We start from the raw sequence: 27735 nt of genomic DNA on the forward strand, positions 1-27735 counted from the left end.
CTTATAATACGTATTCCTACGATCACCGTCACGGTATTTGTCCAGCAAAAACCACCTCATTGAGAGGTAATGTCGTACCTCGATTCGTATTGAGGGTGTAGGTTTTAACATTGATACTTGTGTGCACCTGTAGGACCAAGACTGACTGTGACAGTAACATGCGCTAGTCGGTGGGATCGTTGTTTTTTTTTCCTTTAAGTTCTCGCCGATTACGTGTGTCTTTCTAGGACACAGTGGTAAGACTGGAAAGAAGAACTTAAGAGAGATGCATGCCAATCGCTGATTTTCAGTCAGTATTATTTGGTATGGTAGGCAATCAGTTATTGACGAAGTTGTTCGCATTTGAGCATGAGTTTTATAAAGTATGTGTGTTTGTGAAAAGGAGATGAGTATGCCCTGTTGTAAGCCCGCCCGGTTGTTCGTGCGGTCTAACGCACGGCTTTCCGGGCGCGAAGGAGCGCATGGTCCCCGGCACGAATCCGCCCGGCCAGTCTGTGGATTGTTTTTAGGCGGTTTTCCATCTGCCTCGGCGAATGCTGGCTGGTTCCCCTTATTCTGCCTCAGTTACACTATGTCGGCGATTGCTGCGCAAACAAGTTCTCCACGTACGCGTACACCACCGTTACTCTACCACAGAGACCTAGGGGTTACACTCGTCTGGAGGGTCCACTGAGGCTGAACCGCACAGTAACCCTGGGTTCGGTGTGGGGCGGCGGAGGGATGAAGTGGACTGCGGTAGTCGTCGTGGGGTTGTGGACCACTGCGGCTGTGGCGAGGACGGAGCCTCTCCGTCATTTCTAGGTCCCCGGTTCACATACAATACAATACAATACAATACAATACCCTGTTGTAGGGAAGGTAAGGATTGAGTCGGAGTACTGTGATAGCAATCGGGGGAGTACGTCCAGTTGTAAGGAAGGTACAGCTATTTCCAGAGCCACTGCTGACAAGAGGGTGTATTTCCGATATTCATTCTCGAATGCTGTTCAATTGAGAGCGTGATTGTAATATTTACTTGGAAGTACAATGATAAATACATATGCGAGTGGTTTTCCGGAATGATTCCGTGTATGCAAAGTCCGTGGTGGTAATGATTCACGTTTCCTGTTAACAGTAGCATCTGTGCGAATGCAGAGGCCTGTTGGATTGTAGGAGTGTATATGAGTTAACTTTGCCCTTGTCTAGACGGCCAGATAGCGAACTAATACTTAGTATGTGTTGGGTGGCTTTCGTGATCAAGTGGAACTTTGAGAAGATGGTATGATTGAGATGGAGTGTTATTGCCTCCCATGTAAATTGTTCGGTTGACTGTTTGTGCACATTTCGGGTCTTTATTTAGTTGAGATAAGATAGAATGTGGTGTGTAGACATGGGAAAGACCTTAGTTGGTTTGTAAATTATATGGATGATTTGGAGTATGTTAGATCAGCGAGATCGGTATGCGCGGTTGGAAATATGATTTTTCATGTGTTTGTTTCTAGTTACTCAGTGGTCTAGAGGACGCTCCACGTAGCTAAAGTTTCGTGTTTGGTGTCAGACTGTAGCAGGAATTGTAGTTAGAGTGGTAAATATGTTCCTGGCTTCCAATATTCTTGTGAGTCTGGTATGTATTTGATAATGGGGACACAATTTTGTGGGTTTAATTGTCAATGCAATTTAGCGTTCTGTGTAATATAACGGCTGAAAGCACCAGAAAGAATAGGTGGATCGTGCTTCGATACCCGCGGCATCAGTAATTCGGCGAGTAAATTGGATTAGAGCAAATAAGAATGCTCCATCGTTTGTGCTGGGATATGGGAGCTTCTACATAGCAGTGCGAACATTTGAGTATGTTGAGAGCAAAATGGTTCAAATGGCTCTGAGCACTATGGGACTCAACTGCTGTGGTTATCAGTCCCCTAGAACTTAGAACTACTTAAACCTAACTAACCTAAGGACATCACACACATCCATGCCCGAGGCAGGATTCGAACCTGTTGAGAGCAGGTTTGGTATCACGTGATGGGCTTAGGTCCACGAGGAAGACTGCAGTGTACGTTATTGTGCGTTATTTTCGTAACGAGGTTCTATTAGGGCATGAATTTCCGTGCATAAAAGGTGAGAGAAGACGAAAACTAGTACAAAAGCGCACTTTAAGTATTTCTGGGGGGCTATGGAATTTACTATAGTTAGACTTGGTTACTATTTTAGATAGCAATGTGACTTGAATATAAGATTGGTAACGTTGCTGGATGCGTTTTGAAAGACTTGTGTTCAGATCTGTTTTCCCATCATTTCGCCCCACCATCCTGGATGAAGTCATGCGCTGTGCACGTTAGTACACGTTAGCCGGCTAACATGGGTTGGTAAGGGGGCGTGGTGCTGGGTTGAGGATCGTGGTAGAGACTTTAGCTATTTGATTCTAAGTCCAGGTGGCCGTGGCATTTGCGAAAACTGATTCCAAGTCCTAGGTTCTATGAAGTCGAATCACGTGACTAATGCAGCAGCCAATAGGAATGCAGCATTCAAGGGGTGGCGGGGGGGAGGGGTGCTATGTCATGAATGAACACCACGCAGATAGTGGGAAAATGTCGAACTTCTCATTTGATAATTGAATATTGAAAAGGTAAATTTATTTATTGAATATGATTAAGATTGAAATGGAATTAAGTACTTAGGTAATTAATAGGTTAGATGCGCAATGTGGGTGTTAGTTTGGTTAGCATATTTACAGAAGACTATGTACAGAGTGTGTATGGAGATTGCGGCCGAGGGTGTCTGACGTAAGCGGTCGGACGCCCGCAGGCCGGTGGCGTGGCGCGAGAGAGACCGGACGATCTTGTGGCATCAACCAACGTCACAGAAGCGTCCTCTGGTGGCCATGATATGAACTAAGCCAGTTGGGCTCTGGAGCTCATGGTGGATACACTGGGTGCAGCCATCTTCAATGACGATACTTGCATCATGATCTCACGTCACGGTGGCGCCCTCTGCTGGTGCGGATATGAACTAAGTCAGTTGGAGCCAGACCTAGTGGAGAACCCATGTGCTTGAAATTGCTTAAATAATAAAGATGAGTCCTTTTTTCGCGCCATTTTCTTTGCTGAGTGGAGATAATCGAGGTGTGATGCATTATCATGTTGGAATTTGAACTTCACGTCATTTTTCTGGGCGAGGGGGGCGTGGCACGCTATGACAAGTGCCATAAAAATTTCGGAAGCTATGTAGAAAAGTAGTTTAACAGTTGTAGATTTTTGTACAATAAATATTTTTTCTGTATCTGTACGCGTTTGTTTTAAACAACCAAACGGAACTTACTTTATGGACATATTTCGTATAATACAGAGTCAACAAAATACAATCAGATCCATTATGGTGTCTCCAAAGCAGCTAGTGAGGGCCGTAACGTGACTGTAGCTTCTGAATTTTAGTCGCTCGTCGCACTCTTGGCAAGATATTGACGGGTGTAGCAAGCAGACGGCTTGACAACAGGTTTACAGATGCGATTTTTGACTGGGCAACAGTGCTGCAGCGACACATTTCAGCACATCGACCTCGTGTTATTGTTTTTGTTTCAAGCAATAATAAATAAATACTATTAGAAGTTTTTGTTTGTTATTTATAAATTTAAAAAGCACCTCAATCAAAGTTTGAGGCAATGGTCCCGCAACCCTGTACAGCAAATGACTTAAGACAAGTAAATCGACGGGAGGTTTGGATTCCGGAGTGACCGTTGTTACTAGAGACTCCAATAAATTTAATGTAAAATAAACTACAGGTGTATGTCTCGAATGATAGATTTTTCTCGTCACAACATTACTTCTTCCTAAATATATGTTTTAAATTATTTCGATAACTGACAAATTTACAAAAATTTATCTTGGTGATATAACACACCTTTTGTAGTTGTGATAGTTTTGTAGCTACAGCTAATACTTGGGAATTATCACAAAGAACTCTACATTTTCTTTCTTCTTACAGGAATTTCTCCTTAAGCCAGAGGCAACTGTAGAGGACAGAAACTTGGGAGCAACGACAGGGGAAGTATCCCTTCAGCACATCTCAGCAACGTGGGATGGCACCAATCCATCTCTTTCCTCTATAAACCTCCATGTTTCACCCGGAAAGCTATGTGCCATTGTAGGACCTGTCGGGTGCGGAAAGGTAAAACACCTCTTTCTGCTTGCTAACCTTACAGTTTATCTATAGCTGATGTGCCAATATGTGACGTCCTTTTATGTTTTATCTTATGTCAGAAAACTTTTCGCAGACATTGATCACAGCACGAACACACTCAGAGGGGAAATGGGGAGTTCACAAGCATAATTACGAATGTCGATTATGTAGTTAGTTGGTCTGTGGTCTGCAAATGCCATTCATCTCATTCTTGTGCTTTATGTATGAGCTGCTTCGTAAAAGACACACTTTGTCGCAGGTTCTCTATCACTCCATGTGCTGACGGTGCCTATGTGGATACGTAAAAGCTACACTACTGGCCATTAAAATTGCTACACCAAGAATAAATGCAGACGATAAACGGATATTCATTGGACAAATATATTATACTAGAACTGACATGTGATTACATTTTCACGCAGTTTGGGTGCATAGATTCTGAGAAACCAGTACCCACAACAACCACCTCTGGCCGTAATAACGGCCTTGATACGCCTGGGAATTGAGTCGAACAGGGCTTGGATGGCGTCTACAGGTACAGCTGCCCATGCAGCTTCAACACGATACCACAGTTCATCAACAGTAGTGACTGGCGTATTGTGACGAGCCAGCTGCTCGGCCACCATTGACCAGACGATTTCAATTGGTGAGAGATCTGGAGAATGTGCTGGCCAGGGCAGCAGTCGAACATTTCCTGTATCCAGAAAGGCCCGTACAGGACCTGCAACATGCGGCCGTGCATTATCCTGCTGAAATGTAGGGTTTCGCAGGGATCGAATAATGGGTAGAGCCACGGGTCTTAACACATCTGAAATGTAACGTCTACTGTTCAAAGTGCCGTCAGTGCGAAAAAGAGGTGACTAAGACGTGTAACCAATGGCACCCCATACCATCACGCCGGGTGATACGCCAGTATGGCGATGACGAATACACGCTTCCAATGAGCGTTCACCGCGATGTCACCCATCACGAATGCGACCATCATGATGCTGTAAACAGAATCTGGATTCATCCGAAAAAATGACGTTTTGCCATTCGTGCACACAGGTTCGTCGTTGAGTACACCATCGCAGACGCTCCTGTCTGTGATGCAGCGTCAAGGGTAACCGCAGCCATGGTCTCCGAGCTGACACTCAATGCTGCTGCAAACGTCGTCGAACTGTTCGTGCAGATGGTTGTTGTCTTGCATACGTCCCCATCTGTTGGCTCAGGGATCGAGACGTGCCTGCACGATCCGTTACAGCCAGGTGGATAAGATGCCTGTCATCTCGACTGCTAGTGATACGAGGCCGTTGGGATCCAGCACGGCGTTCTGTATTATCCTCCTGAACCCACCGGTTCCATATTCTGCTAACAGTCATTGGATCTCGACCAACGCGAGCAGCAATGTCGCGATACGATAAACCACAGTCGCGATAGGCTACAATCCGACCTTTATCAAACTCGGAAACGTGATGGTACGCATTTCTCCTCCTTACACGAGGCATTACAACAACGTTTCACCAGGCAACGCCGGTCAAGTGCTGTTTGTGTATGAGAAATCGGTTGGAAACCTTTCCTCATGTCAGCACGTTGTAGGTGTCGCCACCGGCGCCAACCTTGTGTGAATGCTCTGAAAAGCTAATCATTTGCGTATCAGAGCATCTCCTTCCTGTCGGTTAAATTTCTGCGTCTGTAGCACGTCATCTTCGTGGTGTTGCAATTTTAATGGCCAGTAGTGTACTTTCTCCACAAATATCCCCATTCACGCTTCTGGTCATGGACAAAGCAGTGCGGTTTGTGGCTGGCAAGTTGCTGTGATGTGGCTGAGATAAGTCAGGCTTGACTCAGGACAGAGCGGCCTTGCGATGACGGCCAGATAGCGCGGGCCTGGTGCTGGGCGGCAGGCAGCGGCGAGTTGGCGGCATGGAAATCCCGCCAGTGCAACACCACTCGTCTCCTCAGATGGTGGTGGCCAGTTGGGGAACTCAGGTGGTGTGCCCGGACTGACAGAGCATATAAAATGAAAACCTGATATAACAACTGATTCGCGATAGTGACACAAACTCACTAAAACATATACCACGATCATATAATTACGAGGCGTGTTTTTTAAGTAAGTACCGTTTTGCCACACCGCGGCCGCTGCGGTGCGGTCGGGGTTCTGCGCATGCGCAGTGGATACCTACATCTGTAGTCTACACACTGACGTCGTTACAGTCTGATTCTTCCTTGTCTACGTTGTGTACTGAGTGTTTAAGATGCTTCCGATAATCGTGAGTCCCACCGACTGTGAAGTACGGGCTGTTATAGGATTTTTTAGTGCTAAAGGCCTAAAAGCGATCGACATTCATCGTGAGATCTGTGCAGTTTACGGAGAAAACATTATGAGTGATGGAATGGTAAGAAAGTGGGTGAGAGCATTTAAAGATGGCCTCACAAATGTGCATGATGAACAACGGAGTGGGCCTCCTTCGGTCGTTATTGAAAGTTTGGTGCAGGAAGTGGACAAAAAGGTGAGAGAAAACAGACGCTTTACGATTACCTCTTTACGGGATGACTTTCCTAATGTTTCTCGTAGTGTTTTGTATGGCATTGCAACCGAGCACTTGAATTACGCAAAATTGTGCGCACGTTGGGTACTGAAAGTGTTGACGGATGTGCACAAAACCAAACGTTTAGACAGTGCATTGACTTTCCTTGAGCGGTACCGCAACGACGGTGATGATTTCTTAAGCCAAATTGTTACAGGCGATGAAACATGGGTGGCCTATGTCACACCAGAATCAAAGCAACAGTCCATGGAATGGCGCCATTCAGATTCACCCACAAAAGTGAAGTTTAAGCAAACAATTTCTGCCCGGAAAGTCATGTGCACAGTTTTTTGGGACAGGAAAGGAGTATTGCTTGCGGAATTTCTGCCTCATAATGAGACAATCCATGCATCAGCTTACTGCAAGACATTACACAATCTGTTCCGTTAAATTCAGAACAAAAGACGTGGCAAGTTGAACAAGGGCAACGTTTTGCTGCAAGACAATGCCTGTCAGCATGTAGCGAATCAGACCAAAGATCTCATCACATCTTTTCGATGGGAAACTCTAGATAATCCTCTGTACAGCCCTGATACTGCGCCCAGTGGCTACCATATGTTTCTGCACTTGAAGAAACATCTGGGTGGTCAGCGTCTTCAAGACGATGACGAAGTCAAAACAGTGGTGATGCAGTGGTTAACAAGTCAGACGGTAGACTTCTATGAGGAGAGTATTCAAAAACTGGTACAACGTTATGAAAAGTGCCTCAATATTGACATAAATTATGTAGGAAAGTAGATTAAGTTACAGGCTTTGATGTAAAAATAAAATTATTGAGATATCTTAGCACGTCTTTTTTTAATTTCAAAACAGTACTTACTTAAAAAAACTCGCCTCATATTATTAATAAAGTTATTAACATTTAAAATTCTTCTTCTTGTTCCGTCTTCAGCCATCAGGTTGGTTAGCAGCAGCTTACCGTGCATTTCTGTTTTCACCCTTTCTCTTGAGAGTTGCACTTGATATCCTCCATGATTTGGTTGATCTATAAGGGGCGTTCAGTAAGTACAGTAAGTATAGCAACGTATTTTTTTCTCGGCCAATTTCGGTTTAAAAAAATGTGGAATTCGCTGTGGGACATGTTGGAGTATTCCTGCTTCAGCTCCTATATTTTCATGTGGTACAGACAGGTGACGGCGCTATACATATACTTCAAAGCGGCGTCTGCATTGGGCGTGCATTCCAAGTAGAGAGCTGTCACTGAGTTTCTTTTCAAGGAAAACAAGAGCATCACATATATTCATAAGTGCCTACAGAATGTCTACAGAGACATGGCAGTGAACAAAGGTACGGTTAGTCATTGGACGAGGCGTCTGTCATCATTGCAACAAGGTCGCGCAAACCAGTCCGATTTCCCGCGTGTCGGCCGGCTGCAGTCAGCTGCGATTCGTGCCACGTTGGAACGTGCAGACACTCTCATTCGAGGTGATCGACGGATCACAACCAAATACTTCGCCGCACAACTGTGAATGATGGCGAGGTTATTAATGCAGCAAGAGTGTGCGTGGTCTGAGGATCTTACTGGCGCCCAACGGCGAGGTTATCAGCACCCTAACAATGATTAAAATAAAAGAATGTGGATAAGAACGAAAACGGTCGTACATGCATGCACACGACATGACCACACAATTACTCTATCGCACAGGCACTCTCATATGCACTAAATCCAATAAGGAGGAAAGATAGCTAAACAAGAAGGTTGACTTCAACATTGAACAGTAGAGTGGTGCCACGCGGGCAAGCAGGCCCTCCAAAAAAGTAGCGTAAGGCCGTCGTATTGAATGGAGATTGTGTTGTAGTTAAAAGAGTGAGGAATAATATGTTGAGTTGGAATCTTGAACAAAGCCAACATGCTTTCGGGAAAAAAACTGTGTAGGATTATTTATTGACCTCCCCTCATATTCTGGTCTCGATTTGCTTCTTGCAATCTTCCCTTCTACTGTCCTTCAATGATACTTTTGATGATATCATCATGTCTCCATATCTTCCTCTGGAGACAAGGCTTCTCTTCCTTCACTCTGTGGAGTACCCCTTCGTTTGGTATCTTGCCTACCCAGGAAAACACGAGCATTCAGCTGTAGCACCACATCCCGAAGGCTGTTATTTAATGTGAAACGTCCCCTTTTGAACAATTTTACAGGACTGTGCTTATACTGACACACAGTATTTTTAGCGCAACGCAATCTGACTTTCAAAATTCCCTACAAAAGAATGGCCCTAACTAACATTAAACTATACCTTTCACAAATCACTTACCTCACAAAAATCTTCGCTGCTCAAGCTACTGCAATACAGCGAGCGCCACTACTGCCAGCTAATTAAAAGATTCAAACTATGGAAGGCACTAACTACTGGTAGGGATAGTTAGCAAATGAAAGATATTAATAGAGAACAAACAATGTATTTACCTTGATATCATCATATATATAGCAGTTCATGACAAATTACAAAACTCCGCCATCTCTCTCCCCACATCCACCACTGCTGGCGGCTCACCTCCAACTGCGCAACGCTACGCGCTGTTCCCAGCCAGCTGCCTAACACTACAATGGCGAGTATTACAACAATGCAAAGCAGCCACAGACTGCACACAGCACAGCCAGTGATTTTCATACAGAGGTGGCGTTACCAAAAAAAACCTAAACAGCCTACTTACATAGCCCCCATGCTCCCCACAAAAAAATTTACAAATTGGTTTGGGCAGTGGCCAATACAGATTTGAAAAAATTTTTCATAATTACAATAACAAAGAAATCAAATGCACACACTTATTGATACAATGTTGGTCAAAAGCTAAAATTTTCTCACAGCCCATAAAGACAGTCCTGATCATTCATCACATTGCAGTGTTTTTCTCAAAGTCTGAGCAGTAAAAGAAAATGCACACGGAAGTAGTGGATTTCCATGCAGTCTTGAAGAAGTAGCGTTGTCCTTCCAACGGAAAGACAGTGCTGACTCTTGACATGCTGACAGGTAATGGGCCACAACAGAGCAAACCCACAGCGGAGTCAGTCGAAGTTTTGAAGAGTATTGGTGGGTAGGTCATCACAGAGCAGACCCACTGTAGTCCTGGTAGAGATTACAGTATTGGTGGGCCACCAGAGGTGCAGACCCACTGCAGTCCTTGTAGAAATAATGGTATTGATGGATCATCAGTAGACCCACTGTAGTCCTTGTAGAGATAATGGTACTGGTGGGTCATCAACGATGCAGACCCACTGTAGTCCTTGTAGAGATGGCCAGCAGCCATCTGTTGTGACTGTGCAGGTGCACAATCACCATTGAAGAGTCTTGCGGATAATGTAGCAAGTCCATAACCACCACTTGTGCATTCCTTGATCTAGGTAGGCAACGGATTTGACGATTTCCAGTCGCTCATTGTTAAGTCAACATTACACAGTGATTTTTTGTCTACGCACCATTAAGGTTTTTGTTTTCTCTTTATTAATTTTCATGTTATACGAAGCACTGAGGATGGTTTCTAACTGGGCTAGCATCGCTTCTAATTGTTTTATATCTTCACTTAACGCCGCCATGTCATAAGTAAATCTCAGCATGTCTATTTTCTTACCATTAATTTTAATTCCTCTTATAGCTCCTAGTTTCAACCTAGCGTCATCTATTGCCCTCTGAATTTGTCCACTGAACAAGGCAGGAGCACCCCTGTTGTAGAACATGCTCAATAGTGGCTTCAGCTTGATTTTCTCCACATCTTATCACAGCTGCCTCTTCTCTATACAAACTACTGTTCTGCCTTTGGACTTTATGCCAAAACCTGTCTTAAACCTGTCTTAAAAACCTGTTGTCAATTTGCCCCGTCAAATTCTTTTTCTGCGTCGATGAATGCAATGTATGTTTCTTGGGCCTTCTTTAGTCTTTTCTCAAGAATGAATCGTAAAGTTAAGTATTGCTTCTCGCGGGCCTAACACCTCTTCTACAACCAGACTGGTCGTCCGTGACCATTGCATATACCTTACCTTCGATCCGCCTTAGAACGATAGAGGTCGAGCGAGATCTTCGAGGCGTTTGTTACCAAACTGAGGGACCTACGTTGTTCACATGTGTTTACAGATACTTTCTTTGGTATTGCCACTGTGATACATTTTGTAAAGTCTGTTGGCAGTTCTCCAGTTTTGTACGTATCTTGAATAAGGTGGAATCGTTCTTCATGTAGCTGTTCACCAGCAGCCTTGATGAGTTCTGCTAGTGTAACACTAACTTCAGTGGCTTCCCAGGTTTTTAACTGCCTCACTGCAAGGTCGAACGCATCGTGCAAGATATGGTCTCTCTCTTTTTTCGGATCGACTTCCTCGACGTTCTCCATTTCAGATCTTCGTTATTTCCTGTATAGAGTTTTTCACGGTATTCTTTCTACCTTTCTGCTGTTCATATAGTTCTATTCCATCTTCATTTTGGACTCCACTACGTTTTACTTGTATGTTTCTAAAGAAGCTTTTAATAGATTTATAGGCACATTACAGCTTTTTATACCTTGATCATTTCATTCATCTCTTTGCACTAATCCTCCAAGGATTGTTATTTATCCTTTTTTGATTCTACGTTGTTTTCATTCCTCAATGCTCCACGCATATTGCATTTGTGCTTCCCCAGTGTTGTCTTGTTTCGGCTTATGTATTAAATTTATTTTTGTTACTATACTTTCTGTAATCCATTCTCTTTCATGTTTTGCCTTCTGTCTCCCAACATCTTCATTTACTGCTCGTAGGATATTACTTTAGCCAACGGCCTTGCCACAATGGTAACACCGGTTCCCGTCAGATCACAGAAGTCAAGCGCTGTCGGGATGGGCTAGCACTTGGATGGGTGACCATCCGGTCTGCCGAGCGCTCTTGTCAAGCTGAGTGCACTCAGCCCGAGGCAAACTGAAGAGCTACTTGAGTGAGAAGTAGCGGCTCCGCTCTTGTAAACTGACATTTGGTCGGGAGAGCGGTGTGCTGACCGCATGCCCCTCCATATCAACATCCAGTGACGCCTGTAGGCTGAGGATGGCACAGCGGCCGGTCGGTAACGTTGGGCCTTCCAAGACCTGTTCGGACAGAGAGGATCTTACTTTCCAGGGACTCCCATCTTTCTTCAGCATTTATGGTGCTGGTCATAACTGTAGTCATATTTGTTTGTTCTTTGTAATCGACATAATACATCATTCTTTAGTCTATCAGTCCCCATTTCTCGCCAGCTCCTTTCTTAAATTTTTTTGAATTTTGGATCCGGTTCTCCTATGACTATATTATGGCTACTATCAACGTCTGGGCCTGGGTAGCTTCAGTCTTTTTCTTGATATCATAACTTTTGGCTAACTGGAATGACATCGCCCTGATATCTCTAGCTCCCTCCAGTGGCCTTCCATGTATACTGACTCCGTGGAAGGTATTGATATTACTGGATGATGTTCTGTACAAAACTCTACTAATCCATCTCCACGTTTCATACGAACATACTATAGTAGGGTCTCTTCTTTCTCCCCCTGATGCATTTTTTTTCTTGATGTTATGTACACTTGGATTATCACTGTCTTTTTCGGTTTTGTGTCCTATTGCACAAGTAGCATTCTTCTGTCGCTTTGTTGGTGACCTTCTACTCTATGTCCAAGCTCCTTCCAAAGACCCATTCCCAGTCGCTCCTCTGTGCGTCCCATATGTATAACACTGCAGTCGCCACTCCAGAAGTCTCTACCATGTGCCCGTCTCATCTTTCTCACTCTTCATATATCAGTTCCATTCTTGTCATTTCCAGATTGAGATTTTCTAGCATGTCACACCTCAGTTACGTTCGCACGTTCTTTGTTGCAATTTGTTTTCTTGTATTCTTCATAATCTTTATATTATTAGAAGTTGACTTGTGCAGTCCCCAACCAGTGATCCGAATGGGGGACTATTCTGGAATCATGTATAAAAATACCCTTTTATCTGGGCGCTGTGGCCGAGTGGTTCTAGGTGCTTCAGTCCGGAACCGCGCTGCTGCTACGGTCGCAGGTTGGAATCCTGCCTCGGGCATGGGTGTGTGTGATGTCCTTAGGTTAGTTAGGTTTAAGTAGTTCTAAGTTCTAGGGGAGTGATGACCTCAGATGTTAAGTCCCATAGTGCTTGGAGCCATTTGAGCCATTTTGAAGTACGCTTTCTACTCATTACTCAGGTGAATGTGGAGTTTTGCCCTTGCCTTTCAAATTCTATGCCCCGCTGACTCATGTCAGAGATCTTCCACCTTTAGGAAGGATTTCTCCTTGCAAGGGCTAGGGGAAAACCTTGAGCCCTACCGGCTCGTCCAACCACCGAAGTGGCCGTTGGCACGTGGTTGAGTGGGAACCCTTATGCCAGAAATCATTTGGTCCCTCTACTCGTTAGCTGTTTGTCACAAACGTTTCCCCCTCTCTACCAAGGACAGCTGAGCGTCAGGTTTTCTTTCATCGAGCCTAGGGCCAAAACAGCATTTTTTAGTCTTTCTAGTACTTTAGAGAGGTTGAAATTATTATTCCTTATAAAATCTATAACTAATGATGCAGACATGCAGTGTACACATGATACGTTTTAAATCTCATGACACAAGCAATGAAGAGATCAAGTCACTATTACTGCTAAACAAATAAGTAAATCGTTATAAATAATTTCAGAAGAACATGCAGAAAAGTGCCTAAACAATGATTTCGCCACTTGAATCCCCGTCAATGCTTGCTCTTGTTAGATTCTGTTTGGCAACTATTAGATATTGTAACGTATGTTAAGTCGTCATTTGACTAGCACCCAGCTGCAGCACTAAGGGGTGTAAAGACATTGCTTTGGTTACTGTGAGATGAGGTGGCAAATTACCCAGCAGTTTTTTATGCATGTTACAAAGCATGTAAATGTTATAGTACATCTAGTTTTCATGAATGGTTGTCAGGTTGAAAACACATTATATTGACTAATGTGGTGATGATGTGGCTAAGGATATATCTCGTAAATAAACAAGAAAGACAAAGCTTGTGGTCTTTTATGGGTGGGCAGTCAGGTCGGTAAACGGTAAAACTGGAAATTTGTGGTAAGTTCCTTTGGGACCAAACTGCTGAGGTCATCGGTCCCTAGTCTTACACACTACTTAATCTAACTTAGTAACGTAAGTTAAAGACAACACACACACCCATGCACGAGGGAGGACAAGAACTTTCGGCGGGGGGAGACCAGTGAACCGTGACAAGGCGCCACACCGCGCGCCAGTAAACTGTCTTGAAGTACACACATCAAAAAAAGTTTTGCATCACCCCAGTTCCCAGAACTAGAACTCCTGAAGACAAACGTTGACTGTGGATATCGTATCACAGACACATTCCCTTTGACTATTCAGAGATGTCACTAAACCCTGAAAGGTATGTGCTAAGGTCTGATCAGGGTATATCAAGAAAATAAAGTCGATACTTGCCAACCGCAAGGTGGAATGAGTATAATATCTTTGAGATTGAGGACCTGTGACATATATATATTGAGATCAACATTGTGTTTAAATCTAACAGCCTGAATCACAATCCACATCCTTTGCTTGTATTGAATATGTAAATGAGTAGTAAAGTAAAGTTACCCACCAAGGAAACAACGTAAAGAAAATGAGGCCTCTATGCAATATATATGTGCAGTTCATGGTTTGAAATCGATTTTGGTATAACTAAAGTTATCAAAGCAAAGTTATTTCAAATAACTAATTTTATGCCATTGCACAACAGGCATTATTCAAGCCACGATATAATTTCATTAAGTAAACATAAGGGCTAAAAGTTAATTTTCAGTACCATCTTAATGCCATTGCACAAATGGCATTATTCTCTTAAACTTGATTGCTGAGTCAAATACATGTTTCATTACTGGCAAAATGGAGGAGTGCACAAAACAAGTTCACAGATGCAGGTTTGTTGAAGAATTATTTGGGAACAATTTCATCTATGACACTTTCACTTGGCGATATCCTCTGTAGTGATGTTCCTGGCTATATTTTCCGTAACTGTGGACTTGGTTTTCGAGCATTCATTTTGCCACCATTGTTTCAGCTGTGCGCTGCTTTGCTAGTTGCATAATATTGCGTTTGCTGCTACGCTTGTGAATATTTATTTCAGCTCTGCTTCTGGTTATACTGATTTTGTGTGTCCATTCTAATCATTTTACCTTTTGAGTATAAAATATCGTCTTATGAATTACGACCATTTCAATTTTTTTGTCCGCCATATTGTCTCCCTCAGGATGTCCAAAAGAAATCGACAGGATCATAAAGTACAATTACACAGTTCCTCAAAATCGCGTAAGCAACAACAACCGGACAATGACCTAGTTTTGTCATCTAATCCTCCTACTTCACAAACTGGTCCCATGACTCGTTCATTTTAATTCAACCTTTCCAAAGCCATATGGTTGATTCCGACAACCAATTTCTCTTGCAATATTCTTCCACAGACAGAGAAATTGTTTCATCTGAGAATTCTCAAACAGTTTTTAGCAACCCTCCCCAGCAATATAAGTTGCAACACCGAAATCCCGAGGTGACATCCCCAACTCTAGTTGAAGATAAATTGGATTGTTTTCTTCGACTACTGAGCTAACGTGACGCAAAGCATGATGAACAATTTGCTCAATACCATGCAGACAATGCTAAATGTGATGAATACCTTACCAGTAACATTCGGAAATTAACCCAAGCTCTCGACACATTTAAAGAAGTAACTGACAATAAATTACATGATTTCATTGAAACGCATAAGCGCGACGTTACTGACCTTAGGGACAAAATCAATGCAGTACTTCCACCAGAATCTATTGAAAAGTTGCAACAAACTTCCGCTGCTCATTCTGAGCACATACAGGCCTTAGAATCATGTACCGAATCCCTGACATCTGACGTCACTCAACTTAAAACAAAGGTCAGTGAACAGGGTGAGCAGTTCCACTCGCAGTTAGAAAACAGAACGGAAAGAGTAGCCGCTTTGGAAACTCATGCAGAAAGTGAATTAGATCGGACAACCCCAGTTCCATTTTCAGAGACAACTGAATACCAAGCACTGGCTAAATTTAAGAGTAAACAAATCACTATTAATGAACAACAAAAACGAGAACTCAACTCAGTTCATAGTAAACTTTCCGATATTGAGCAACAATTACAGGGCAACAGTGCGCCTTCTAATTTTGTCCCAGAACAACAGGAAATCCGTTTGCATACCAGAAACAAGATCCCAGACTCTTATCTTCACAGGCTCCATTTGCACAAGATTACCCTGTACAAATTAATACCTTCCCAGGCAATTTTCCTTTGCCCCATGATACTCCTTCTTTTCCACGCCAAGGCGATGTAGCTTACAAACACTTCCTGTCAATCAAGAAATTTAAAACGTTACGGAATAACCCGAATGATTTACATCCTCTTGATTGGATTCAGCAATTTACATTCGCTTTTCCTCCAAATTGACCAGTGGCACATCAATTAGAACTTGTCTGCAGTTACTTGTAAGGTGAACCTGAAACAAATGGTTCAAATGGCTCTGAACACTATGGGACTTAACTTCTGAGATCAGTCCCCTAGAACTTAGTACTTAAACCTAACTAACCTAAGGACATCACAAACATCCATACCCGAGGCAGGATTCGAACCTGCAACCGTAGCGGTCTCGCGGTTCCAGACTGTAGCGCCCAGAACCGCTCGGCCACTCCGGCCGGCGAACCTGCAACACCAATGAGATACATTGCACAGCAATGTTAGTCTTTCCAGTCATTCCAACAACAATTGCTTGATGCTTACTGGAATTCCACTTCACAGCGTGCTGTGAAATATCAGTTGCTAAAATGCCACCTTTTTATAACTCACGATTTGGCACTTTGACACAATATTTTGACCACGTGATTCAACAGAATAAACATTTACCTGAACCTTACAGCTCTTCCGGTCTCATTCAGCTTTGTATTTCAAAATTACCTAAATCATTCAGAGTTCCCTTGCTGACAGGGAATCAAACAGAAAACTTGAACACTTTTCGTGATGTTTTACAGCTTCTTGAACTGGATGAAACACACAATCCGCTATCTAGTCAACACTGTTTCCTGGAAACACAACAGAAAAGAGACAACAGTTTCCGTAATAACGGCAGGCAGTTTCCGAATAATCACATCAATATGGAAATGCAAGACGATTTATTCCACAACCTCAGTATCAGCAGAATGTTGTGAATGCCTACCCATCCAGGAATCAAAATTATCATCGCCTTCCATCAATGGCGTTCCGCGATGGTCAATATGGCAATACCCCACAAAATAATCGGCGGTACAGTAACAACCAGAGAAACTGGGAGAATCAGCGGAATAATGCCAACACTTCTTTTGTACAAAGAAACCAAATGCGGCACCAGGACCGCCATCAACCATACGGAACCAATGATTACTACCAACGACAACAAACCTTTGATTGCCCACCCACTCATCAACACAGTCAACAGAATTTTTCAAATCGTAATGATAATTGTCCAAGTCATAACCAGAGACAAACCAATGACAGCCAACAGAATTACGGCAATGACAGACTAGTACCATTTCATCAACCTGATTCCCGTTCCCAACCCAGACATGATTTCAATAATTCATCAGGTAGAACAGTACAGTTAGTAGAATTTTGTCCACCAACTCCACGAAACAGTGGAGATCATCAGCGTGAGATAGAACACCAACTGCTCTGCCTACCGCGTGCTCGCTGCAGCGCGAGCGGTGCCATGATTCTTCTGAAAATTTTACATCACACGTTATCAGTTGTGACGATATACGAGAGGACCTTCTGCTGGAAAAAAAAACGAACTACAACCAATTGTTCATCGTCCTCTCATTAATATTTCTATAGGCACACACAAATTCTCTTCAGTACTTGATTCGGGTTCTCCCATTACTGTTATTAGTGAAGCCGCTTTTGAAAAATGCACCACTGTTTCTACCATTCCAGCACTTCCACTTTCGCATACTAAGGTCAGTGGTGCTGTTCCTGGCAAAAGTACAGACATTAAACAGCAATGTTATCTGCAATTTCATTTTTTATATGCAACATTCTTAATAGTTCAGCTTCTACTACAGACGTGATTCTGGGGATCGATTTTTTGAACAAATATAAAGCAATTCTATATTTTGAATATCACTGGATTCGTCTCTGTGATGATGGAGTTTGCTTCATTTTGGAGTTTCACAAACATTTGTCGCAAGCTGAACAAGACATTTACAAAATTAATTTCATTCAGTCTCAGCTCCCGTCTGATTTAACACTGACCTCATTTTTTCTTCCTTCCCCAAACATTGACAATGACGACATGACACCAGACATTAGTAACATTATTCACGATAAAATCAAGGTACCGTTGTTGATTCAGCTTCAGTTCAAGAAAAGGAATATTTACATGCCATTTTAACTGAGTTTTCCCATGTTTTTGACACAGCTTTAGGCACAATCAAAGATTATTAATATGAATTTCAAGTAAAACCCCATACCCCTTCTGCTGTTCCACCTTATCCGATACCGTTGGTTCACCATGACAAAGTCAAACAGGAAATCCAATCTATATTATCTCACAATATTATTGAAACTGCTGCCAGTCAATACAATTCCCCAATACATGTTGTGCCTAAACGGGGTGGTTCAATTCGTCTTGTTTTGGATTCAAGACAGGTCAATACGATCATCATACCAGAGACGGATAGTTTGCAGACTGTATTTAAAGAATTTCTTCAAGCGTTTGCTAATTTTAATTCTTCGCTGTTTCTATGCAGTTTGAAGGGTTTTAAAGAAACGGTAACCATCAATGTTATTCCTTGTATATCATCTCAGCGTCCACGGAAAATTTAATCTTATCATAGCCTTCAGATTGCTGGTGACATGAATCTGTTACACATGTATTCACCTTCTAATCCTTTGCAAAGAAATGTAATATGGTACTTGTCTTACTACCGACTTAAAATTCGGCGTCATTTTATTGTAAAATCCTTTCGAGTGTTACTTCTGGGAGACAAGCCTACATCCAACTTGCTGTCATTGATTGAAATACGTATTTAGCATTTGGTGAAACATAATGCTTAGGTTTAGACTTGTCCATGTTGCCTTGCATGGAATCTATTAATGTTTGTGACTGCCTTAAAAGAAGTTTATAAAAGAAGACTTTTTCAGCTTCTGTCAATTGTATTTTTAATTATTTATTTGCACGATACCCTTGTACAATATGCTGCCATAATCAGATGCCTAACTGTAATTGGAAAATCAGTTATTATATTCCACTGACATGGGAAAGGTCTGTGTTCTTTCTTTTTTTCTTTTTTCCGTTCACTAGTGGGGTTATTTCCTGAAATATTTCAACCATTGTGGAGAAATATTATCATAGTGACCAGCATTCTGTACGTAGCAATATTGTTAACATCTGTAGCCATTCTTCCCCGCCTACTACTTCAGTTACGTTTATCATTTAGATAATAACAGTTCTTTATTTTTTAACTGAAGTTTTATTGTTCAAATGGTTCAAACGGCTCTAAGCACTATGGGACTTAACATCTGAGGTCATCAGTCCCCTAGACTTAGAAACTACTTAAACCTAGGTAACCTAAGGACATCACACACATTCATGCCCGAGGCAGGATTCGAACCTGCGACCGCAGCAGCATCGTGGTTCCGGACTGAGGCGCCTAGAACCGCTCGGCCACGACGGCCGGCACTTTCATTGTGTTATTAGCTAAACACGTTTAAAATAGTCATACTAGACATTATCAATAGACAGTTTCTGCATGGGCACATGAAGAGAATAGAAAAATGAAAGTAAGTGATAAATAACAACAACATATTTGTAAATGATTAGGTAAGTCAGAAGTGCTTCCAAAAAACACTACGTATCTTCTGACAAAAAATGTATAAATAAACAACTCTTTTTGTTACAGACCACTTATGACGCCTATATGAATAGGTGAAACGTGTATGTTTAGGAACGAAATAAACATTCAGTTGCAAAGACGGATTTTTTTATCTACATGATAAACATAAAATTGTTTCTTGTATTATGTAAGTCATCTGAAACATAATTTTACTTGCATGTAATAGGATATATTTATCTATCACACAGAGCACAAGAACAGACACCTCACCATTCATCCACTATTTCTCACAAAGTTGTTTACAATATATAGCACTTCATTTCTATAGAAAGTGCGAAAGAGCAGCTGGCGTCCTCTCTTTAAAACTTCGTGTCTACAATATAAAAATAAATTGGTAAATTAAAGGGAGCCATATGGTCGGTGTCTCAAAAGAAAGTCGAAAGGTGAATCTACAAGGCCATCATCACGCCGTTCTTCTCGTTCAATTATTTACACTTTTTCATAGTCCTTGTTGAATTACGTGGTCGTTGGTGATCCATTTCCACTGTCGGCGGCTAGTTTTTGTAAGGCAACGTGATGTAAATAGTATGGTTTGTGTGTGTGTGTGTGTGTGTGTGTGTGTGTGTGTGTGTGTGTATGTGTGTTTGTGTGTGTGTGTGTATGATCACGAAGTTTTCTTCGTACAGTTTCATTCAATTTCAAGTCACCCTTTGCAGACAGCTCGGTGCAATATTGAACACGGATCTAGTACTCCGTAATAAACTTCTGTTCTTCAGTGAGAAATATGTCTTATTATTGCACTCGTTTCCAGAGTTATCTAATACCTTGTAAGACACGGTCACTGTGAGGAAAATAATTATAGGGCACGAACTTCTCCTGTAGGTAGACTAACAAGTCGGCATTGCCCGTGTCTATATTACTTGGGTGTGAACTAACTTCACTTGCACAGCATCTTCACCAGCTGCCACCACCCACATAATCGACCCCTCCTCCTCCACCACAAGCGTAACACTGTAAGTAAAGTAACTAGAGGCAAAGATTCTTAAACTGCTAGGCTAATGCATACACTATCTGCACAGAAATTTTTTCTACAGGCATATTTGCATCATGACACATATTACAAAGCGTGATTATCAAGATTTATTTACTTATTCTCCGCTATTTAGTATTTATTTAATTTGTTTTATTGTCATTTATTTTGAAAACAGGCAAGTATCTTTAATATCTTGGAGAAGCACCAAGTAATGATGAAACATGCATTTAACAATGGAGAAATTTTAACGAAATTTACATTGTTAGTTTCTAACGTAGCTTACTTTTTCCCTGCTCTGTGACCTTTTTTAGTAAGTAAGACTTCACTGTAGCTGAAGAAAGTTCCATTCTCCAGACACACTGTGTTCCATAATTCAACGTGCGATTCTAGTTTGCACTCTACGATTTTTTAGTTTTAACCACTCACGAGTATTTTGCTACATGAGAAACTAATAGGTACAAAGAAACATTAATATTCATCTTTCGAATCTGCAGCTCTGACTGCTGTTAAATTATAGCATACCGTATACTAAAAAGTGAACATATTTTGGGTTGTAACTGGTCTAACAAAGTGAGGCCTAAAGAAAGTTTATGTTCGTTTTTCTTCTTACCGTTATTTTACGTTGTATGATTTTGCAGGACCAACTGTATGGTATTCTGCGTTGATAGCTTGTCATCTGCAAACCAAACGATGTAAATGTGAATTTCATCGGCGAGTTAAAGCCTCCCTTGATTTTTAAAAACCGTGATTTTGGCGTGTCGAAATGTTTTGCGTGTACATTTGTCACAACTCACGTTTTGTTATGACTGATCCTTCTTCTTTTGCGTTCTAAGGACACTGTAAACACAAATTAACTTACTTTGTGTGTGTGTGTGTGTGTGTGTGTGTGTGTGTGAAGGCAACAGCAGAAGGCAAACAAGTTTTAAATGAAACCACTATACTCTGTAAAGGAACATTATTTAACACATTAAAGGAACTTTACAGAAAAGGCAACACAAACAGCTAAAGGAGCTTACACACAAACATACGCACGCACACAGAAAGACAGAGAAAAAGTAAACAAAGTTCAAATTCGGCGCCAACTCTCTCGGGATCAAACGAACGCCGACGTGGTTAGGAAACCCAACATAGTGCTCACTGCGTTTTGCGAAGTAAAAATACGTTTATAAAAAAAGAAATTACACAAAGTACGTTAATATGTGTGTGCAGAACGTAAAAGAAGAAGGATCAGTCACCAAAAGATGAGTAATAACAAATATATACGCAAAACATTTTGACACGCCAAAATCACGGTTTTTAAAAATCAAGGGAGGTGTTAACTCGTCGATGAAATTCACATTTACATAGTTTGGTTTAAAGATGACAAGCTTCAGTGCAGGATACCATACAGTTGGTCCTGCAAAACCATGTAATGTAAAATCACGGTAAGAAGCTAAACGAACAAAAACTTTCTTTAGGCCTCATTTTGTTAGACCACTTACAACCTAAAATATGTTCACTTTTTACAATTTTCAATAAAAAAAAACCACTGATGAAGGCATAAGGGTGCTGAAACATGTTTGGATAAAAAGAAAAAACAGCATGTTTGATAAAAGGCGCAACATTAATATTTGGACAGGGTAGTCAACAATGCCACTTTAGGACCATACGAACTTAAAACTCAAATCACAAAAACTTCTAAGTAGATTTTTATACGTTAATTGTTGTTATGCGGAACTCCGTGTTGGATGAGTTTTATATATCTCAGCAAGCAGTATCACGGTCCTTATTTCAAAAGTTGTCTTCCACCTTACTGATAAATATTACCCTTAAATAAGTAAGAATTTGATAGAACAAATTACAGATGGAGAGCTAGAAACAGCATTGCAATGAACGCTAAGCTTATTTATTGTACGTATCTCCGTTGGTTTCTCCAGAGCTCTCTGTTGTACCTGCTGATAAACGAGTTGACTCCGACGTGTGGGAAACTGAAGATTGGTGGGAAGGTATCCTACGCGAGCCAGGAACCGTGGATATTCGTGGGTACCGTGCGGCAGAACATCCTATTCGGACATCCGTACGACAGGAAGAAGTACAAGCGGGTGGTGGAGGTGTGCGCCCTGTCCAAGGACTTCGAGCTGCTGCCGTACGGCGACCAGACGCTGGTGGGAGAGAAGGGCATCACGCTCAGCGGCGGGCAGAGGGCCAGGGTCAACCTCGCCAGGTACGTGCAATAGTTTCCTGGGTGCGAGTGTGGTTTTCCGCGGTGACATTCTTGGAAAAATGTGGCGTCAGTGCTCTGTGGCAGTATTCCTCAGAACACTGTTCCTTGTGGTTGAGGAACCAATCACTTTCGTCGGTCCGTAAGTACGATTTCAGAACGCCCCACAGAGCACCAAAGCCAAATTAAATATGGCGATTTCCACAAATCTGGTGTTGCCAAACAGCCTCACTTGTATACAGAGTGATTCAGGTGCCCCTACCCATGTCGTTTTATGCAACCCGCAAAGTTTAGTTGACCAAAAACCACGCTGAGATTAGCATAGTCTCTCGATCGTTACGCGCAAACTGTTACTGTTACAGAAAAAAACTAACATGATCTTTTTATAGAAAATTTAATATAGTTAAATTTTGTACTGGGATACGTTTTCGCCAGAGGCCGCAGTTTTCGAGTTATTCAAGGAAAATGTACATAGCTGACCTTCAGACGCACCCACACTCCCACACTAAGGTCTCAACGATCAGAATTTCTAGCATATTGTTCACGGAACTTCTTCCTTCCACCGAACAAAAATGTGGGACTAGTCTAGTTATTTTCCGCGTTTGATCTCGTTTGATCTTCACTGATTTGTGTTATTACGTTAACGGCTTAGGACAGCATTTACAGATTGTATAATGTAAGTTTGTGTAAATTTTACCTAAAAGTTTTGTGAATTTTATCGGCATAAAATAGACAATTACGTCGTTGTATTTTTCAGGCGTTCTGACCACGAATCTACTGTACTTTGTAAGAGTTAATGTAGGATTGTATTGTTAACGTAATTAGTTTTGACGTAATGTTTACAAAAGTAGATTTTCTTTCATTGCACTCATGGTCACGTTTAAATTAATAATGTTAACGAAATACCGTCTATATTGGTGAGGTAATTGCTCATTCAACATTGGGATCGATTAGTCAACGTAATTAGTTTTGACATAACCTTTACAAAAGTAGTTTTTCTTTCATTACATATTAATGTTAACGAAGTAACCGACTATATCGGTTGCGTAATAGCCCATTAAAGAGGTCGAATATAAGGAACAGTTCGTGTAGTCGAAAATTTTTGTACAATGTTAGGAGGGAGTGCCGTGAAAAACGTACTAGAAATCATGAGGTGAGGAATGAGGTACACGTAGCGAGCGAGAGAATATGAAAATATCTCACGTGATTTTTGAAGGCCAGATGTAACATTGCGGGTTGCATGAAACGACATTTGTAGGGGCAGTCGAATTACCCTGTATACACGGTGTACCAGGATTTATGGTCAATATTGAGGGATACGACGCGAACGATCATTTGAAGCAAAAATTTCATATAACTATATGCTCTATTAGAGATGGTTTCCTAGATAGGACACATTTAATGTACAGTGTTACTTATTTTCTGTATTATATCAATATATTGTCTCATTTACAACAAATGTTTTACTAAGTATCAATCGAAAACTACATATTTTTAACTCATTCATATCTAAGCATTATCGTATATGTCACATTATAGCTGTTTCACAATTCGCGGTAAGTGTTCGAATATCCTATCGTCAGCTTCACTGCATATGTGCACTCTTTGGAGAACATGTGCTGCTTGTCTCAGCGCCTCTGCACGTCCCGTAATGAGGGCAACAGCGTCCATGACGCGGCCAAACAGTTCATCTCGCGCATTGAGCTTTCGTTTTTACATCTAAGACCTCATCAAACCCCATAAACAAAAGTCAGATGGCGATCTTGGCGGCCAGTTAATCATATCACTGCGTTTTTTTCATCCTCCGATCGGTCGCAAAGTGGAAACCACAGTGAAAGTAAAAGAAATGTTTTTATTTCAACATTTAGTTACTACCTTACATAGTCGCCGCCTTGAAGTAGACATTTCTCATAGCGTCGTACCTAGACACAGTGCGGTTTCTGGGCCTCATTTTTGATTCGAGATTGTCATGGTTGCCACACCTGCGAGACTTGGAAGCCAGAACCCTGAAGGCACTGAACATCCTCAAGTGCCTCAGCCACAGGTCTTGGGGAGCGGACAGGGTGGGTCTCCTCCAGTTTTATCAGGCTTTTGTGCATTTGCAGCTGGACTATGGGTGCACGGTGTATGGGTCAGCGAGGCCCTCTTATTTGCAGAAGTTAGTGTCTGGCGTTGATTCGTGCACGGATATTCAAAGCGGTTAAACCGACTGCTCGCGTGAAGTGGGAATTCCGGGTACTAGTACCGGTCCGGCACAAATTTTGACTGTCCTCATTCCTTTATACTGTCGATGGCCGTTCGTATTCGCAGCTGCTAATACATTTAATGTATTTCATAACTGCTGCAGTCGCCGCAGTGTCTGTTCCTTCGGACATGCATGCTTGTCTGAAGGAACACTATATCGTTCTCCTTAACAACACAGACACTATAGTATCGTAGAGTATAGTACCGGAATTGAGGAACTAGCAATGACAACGTTTAGTAATGGGCAAACCAAACTGCATGACGTATGTTCTGTCTCTGTTTTGCTTGCTGAAATGCTAAGAAGTGAAACAACATTTCAAAACATCGACATTTATTTGTTAGAGAAACTATGTACATACAAACACCTCAAACAATAGCTACAGAGGAATGAGTGGAGACTGTTTACCTTATCCACTATGTTTTCTTTTTCTTTTGTAACTACTAAAAGACATAAACAACTGCATTTCTCCTTTAGCGAAACTGATTCTTTCACTTAAAAAGTTACTTAATGGAAACTGCTTCGTTAACTTACGTTCTTATTTGTATACATTATAGGTATACATTATTTGTATACATTCTGTTACTGTAAAACCTAAATAATTTATCGCTTTCAGATAGCTGACCTAGCTTGTTTAAGAAAATATCCAAGTCGTGATGGGGCATTTGCAGCTTACCACGAAAACAAAGTATAATAATTTCGTTCAGGAAATATTTGAACCACAGAATCAGAGTCTAGTTCCTTTGCTAAATTATATTCAGATGACATGGTTCCCAAATCTTTGGGACGTTGTTGATGCATAGTTGATCTGAGAGAACTTTATCGTCACTGGAAGAGTGTAAAATGTGCGCAAAGCTGCGGCAAGGAGCTTAAAATTTCAAGCTTGTGCGTAATATCTAAGATTTCAGATAGTTCCAAAGTAAAGTATTTTAATTTTGAAGTATGCAGATATTTAATTTCATCCTCTAAATATGTTGTGACATCATTATGATACTCATTGATTAGTAACTTGCAGACCTGAGAGAAGCGGTCAGCTATCTTCTTTGAGTATTTCCATAAAACCCAAATGTTTCATCCAACTCAAAATCGTATTTCATATTGGGTTTTTAAATTAAACACTAGATTACTAATAATGACACAAAATACACGTATCTCGAATAAATCTTCTGAATTCACACCTGCCACTTCATTCCTGGTTTCATCATGAAACGATTTCCTCTTCTTAGTGCTCACCCCTGAGAATTCAGGATTGATGTTAATTACGCTGGTAACAACTTTAGATCAGGGAGCATGATGTCCCCAATCCTTGCGAAGATATGTTAACTCATTTAATAAGCTCTCAGAGTGTCCTACCGAAACATCAATGATACTGTTTCGAGCTTGAAGTAATTGCTTCTGTAGTCAACTAGTACCAACAGCCTTGGCTAAACTGATGCCATTATTAAACACTTGAATGACCTCATAAAATCCAAAACACCTCATACCACAGAACGTATTTTAGCTGACAATTTTACTTACTGAGGATCTCAACAGCAAAGGCAATGTTATCCATGTAAGCTGCAATTGCTATTGCAGTATCGACTCGGACAGTCAAACGAATATTAGACGTGGAGTATAAAGAACTTCCAGCACACTGTTTCAGAAATTACCATAGTTGTGGACTGCTACTGAACAAGTCGTAAAGAAGAATCACTCTGAAAATGTATGTGCATCATCACAACTCTCAGCTGCATAAACACCACGTCAAGCTATGACAAGTATACACAGAAAATTTTGGAAGAGGGTTTCAATGAAGAAAATATGTCTGAGCTCCTTTGTAAGACTCTCTAATACTATTTCCGTTATCATACCTTATCTGCAGCATGAACTGAAAGGAACTGAGTGTTTCACAGGTGTTGATCGAATGTACTCTTGTTCTCTGATTACAATCTACGATTTCAAGAAACTGTTCATTTATTTCATATTCATCAATTTCCTTCTTGAAGTAACGCAGAATGAATGTTATTTGTTCAGTATGATTTGACTCAGGAGTCGCCAATAATTGAATACTATTACTCATTTTATCTTTCCAAGATGGCCCCCTTGACACGATGGGCACAACTAGAAATAAATTCATTCTGAGTATCACTTGACAGAAATGCACTTGTAACTGCTTTCCATTTTCTTGTCGAGCACTGTCCTTGCTAGTGGATCAAAGTGACTTAAGAGATCTAATATTTCGAGAAAATTTCCATTTTTTGAAATTCCAATTTTGTGAGCTGAATCTCTCATGGCAAAGTCTTTTTGACCAAGAAATAATGTATCATGATGGGTTACGTGAACTCCCACGTAAGTTGGCTATTCTAGGGAAGAACAAAAGAGGAACATTACCCCTTTACTTCGGGGCATCACACCTCTTTAATATCAATTTATTTCTTCACCTTTACTGTTCTTCCAGGATAACTATATAGAAATAGAAATATTTTATTTTGTGTTCATTGTTGAAAGCAAAATATTTTCTGTATACTCGTTTTTCGTGTAAAACTACGTTGTGATTAAATCAGAAATGCCTTATCTTTGAATGTTACTGGCAAACCTACCAAATTATAACGAAATTGCACAGCTGTTACCGTGCAATTTGTTGAGGAATTTTTTTTGGTAGGATTTTCAAGATTAAAGCTCCCTTTCGACTGCAGACA

At 41.3% G+C, this 27735-nt stretch overlaps 1 protein-coding gene across 1 annotated transcript in view; it reads left to right on the forward strand.

Moving 5' to 3' along the window:
* LOC126236185 (ATP-binding cassette sub-family C member 4-like) overlaps positions 1-27735 on the forward strand; it is a 296035-nt gene that overhangs the window by 77523 nt on the left and 190777 nt on the right. The window contains exons 9-10 of the mRNA XM_049945285.1: positions 3961-4143; positions 22532-22818. Coding sequence (XP_049801242.1) covers positions 3961-4143; positions 22532-22818 — 470 coding nt within the window. The remainder of the gene's footprint in view (positions 1-3960; positions 4144-22531; positions 22819-27735) is intronic.

Source organism: Schistocerca nitens, chromosome 2 (genome assembly GCF_023898315.1).
Source record: "Schistocerca nitens isolate TAMUIC-IGC-003100 chromosome 2, iqSchNite1.1, whole genome shotgun sequence".
In the NCBI taxonomy this organism is placed as follows: domain Eukaryota; kingdom Metazoa; phylum Arthropoda; class Insecta; order Orthoptera; family Acrididae; genus Schistocerca; species Schistocerca nitens.